Source organism: Bison bison, unplaced genomic scaffold (assembly GCF_000754665.1).
Source record: "Bison bison bison isolate TAMUID 2011002044 unplaced genomic scaffold, Bison_UMD1.0 scf7180017864366, whole genome shotgun sequence".
In the NCBI taxonomy this organism is placed as follows: Eukaryota; Metazoa; Chordata; class Mammalia; order Artiodactyla; family Bovidae; genus Bison; species Bison bison.
In genome coordinates, this window is record NW_011494938.1 from 4,679,221 (window position 1) to 4,681,983 (window position 2,763).

The 2,763-nt window shown below is 29.9% G+C and overlaps 1 protein-coding gene across 1 annotated transcript in view; it reads left to right on the forward strand.

The window, feature by feature from the left end:
• The window catches only part of LOC104999973 (glycerol kinase-like), a 79,239-nt gene that overhangs the window by 75,744 nt on the left and 732 nt on the right, over positions 1 to 2,763 (forward strand). Inside the window, exon 22 of the mRNA XM_010855604.1 lies at positions 1,534 to 1,620. Coding sequence (XP_010853906.1) covers positions 1,534 to 1,620 — 87 coding nt within the window. The remainder of the gene's footprint in view (positions 1 to 1,533; positions 1,621 to 2,763) is intronic.

Consider the following 2,763-nt stretch of genomic DNA (forward strand, 5'->3'; position numbering starts at 1 on the left):
TTTATTTATTTTATGGCCAAAAAAATATTATATGGCCAAATAAATAAATAAAATGGCACAATTCAACCTGTTCCCCTCCCTCGCCATATCCGCCTCCATGTCAATGCCACACGTACTTCTTCCTTACTTGCAGTTGAGGGTATAACTTTAATTGCCAAGTTTCTACAAAGCCAATTGATCATTTTCTGTTTGCTTTACCTTATTGTCAGGGAACTTAAAATGCCAAGAAAAAGTGAATGAAAGAAAATTACATGATTTTTTTGTTTCTGCCTTCAGAATTGATGATAAAATAATTTGATTTTTTGAGAGCTTTCGATTTTTCAAACTTGGTGTTTGTTTCAGTTAGGCTGCAGTGTATTTAAGGCAAACTGTGAAAACAATTTGTAGTAGATTTATGAAAAGCACTCATGTACAACATTTTGAGAGTCTCTAAAACTGTATAATAATCCAGATAACAATATTCAATTAGTGAAATGCTGATTGTTCCTCAACCAATGTAAGCTATGTAATAATAGTACAGATAGAATCCTATTTTGATGATCTCATAAGGCTATTCAAATTGCTACCTGGCCTCTTATCCTCCTTAAATAGTTTTAATTTATGGGAAGAATATTATGTTAGCTTAATTTCCAAAGCATATTGCCAATTTTGAAGCATTCATATTTATTTTCTTGTTTGTAACTATATTTGAATGGAGTGTAAAGAATTTTTAACATACATTTAATATGTTTAAAATGTAGAAATGATTGGAGATTTAATATTTTTTGGAGAGAGCTTATGATAAATAATGACTTCATGACTTTGTACTCCAAACCCACCAAAATAACGTTTTTTTTCAAAAAGTGTTAAATGTTCAAGATACATAATGTTTAAATTCAAGAAAAGCCTATGTCTGTATCTATATAGCTATTCTTTAAAGGAAATGTTTTTAATCAGGTTAGAAAATATCAAAACAATTGTGTTCTCAGACAATATTTTAAATATAGATAATACAGTTTAGTTTTTAAATTATATAGTAACATTACTTTTCAGGTTCATTTTGTTATACCAACTGTGTGTAAAAAAGAAAATGAAACCAACAGGGTTTGAAATTCATTTTCAAACTAATGAATTGGACTAATATAACTCTTCTCTGATAGCCAAAGGATCTATAATTTTAATCTGGATGGGGAATGGTATTGCTCACTTAGTATCTTTTGGGAAAGAACCAAGAAAGCTAAAATCAGCAGCCTCCCAAAAAGAAAGTTCTCCTTCAGCTTTCTTTGGCTTTGCCAGTGGAAGGTTTATGTTGGTCTATATGCTCTATGTTCTTGCTGTTTGTGGCATGCTATCTGTATTGTTTGTTAACTGTCATAAGCCCTCAATTTTGATTCTGGTTTTGATTTAAAGTAATAACTCTTTGCTAGCTTTTATGAATATACTATTTTTATAACTTTTTTTTGCTATCATGTGATTCTTAACACAAATATTGTAATTATGTGTCTCTCTTTTGGTTTGCTTGACTGGAATTCCCTCCTACTCGGATGACAACAGGTGACCCTAGTATCTTCTGTAGTCTGCCCTTGGGCTTTTTTATAGTGAGTAGCGTGGTAATGTTAATCGGAGCAAGGTACCTCTCAGGTCAGTTCCTCTTTAAATTAGACAATTATATGAGTTAGCATTAATGTATTTGTGTATAAATGAATAGAAAGTTTTCAGTATTTTTCCTTCTTCCTGTTCTTAGGAACCTGGAAAATCTGTTGAAGGTCTAGTTAATAGACCATTTAATTCAGAATTAAGGACTGTGACTCTGCTTTTATTCTCTTTGATTTTTAGTAGATGATTTTCTTTGAGGGGCTACATTCTGCTGGCACGTGCAGCAGTAAGCACAAGTACTACTGTTCATGCTTAAATGAAAGGATGTTCAGAGTGGTAGATGAAATGTATAGTATTTGAAATCAATTGAACTGTCTTTCAAATGTACTTAAGTTGTTTTTCATACTTATGAAAATCTGCTACAGAAGTCTTAATATTTCAATCCTGGTAAGACTTTTGGCCAGAGTATGTTAGCAGAGTTTCTGTAAAACTCTAAACCTGGGGAAATTTATCGTCACTTTTATTTTAGTTAAGAGAATACATTGGTGAACTGAAATTTTTTTTAAATTATTGCTGAAATAAATTGGTGAAATTCAAACTGAATTATTATTTTTGCATATTCTGAATATTCTTATAAAAGTAAAATTGCTCAGTACATTATAAAACTCACTGCATAACCAGCATTAATTTAAATATAATAATCATTTTTGGAAGTTGTTCCTGATGATAGTTCAGTTTTTCTTCAAATTATTGGCCTAAATGGAAATGACGTATTTCATGTTGCTAAGAAAGTGAAACATTTAAAAAATCTTCTTAATTAGGGAGTTGGATTATTTCTCTTAATTAATTACAAGATGACCTGGGTTTAAAATGTAAAAATTTTTTATATATATGGGAGAACATCTGTTTTTAGAAGTCTGACAAGCATTAATCAGATTGGCATCATCACTAAAGCACTATATATAAATATGGAATGAAAAGTTATTTATATTAGAAAGGGAATAAAAATTATCTACATTAGCAGAACATTAAATTATCTTTTAAATCATGATAAAATTTCAGTTATGTGCATGAAAATTTAAGATTAGATTTACCATTTTCTGTATTCTTCATGTTTATAATAAATTTGTTCAAATATTTTTCTTCCGTAATAACCATTCCTTATGTTGGTATTAGTGCTTTACATAC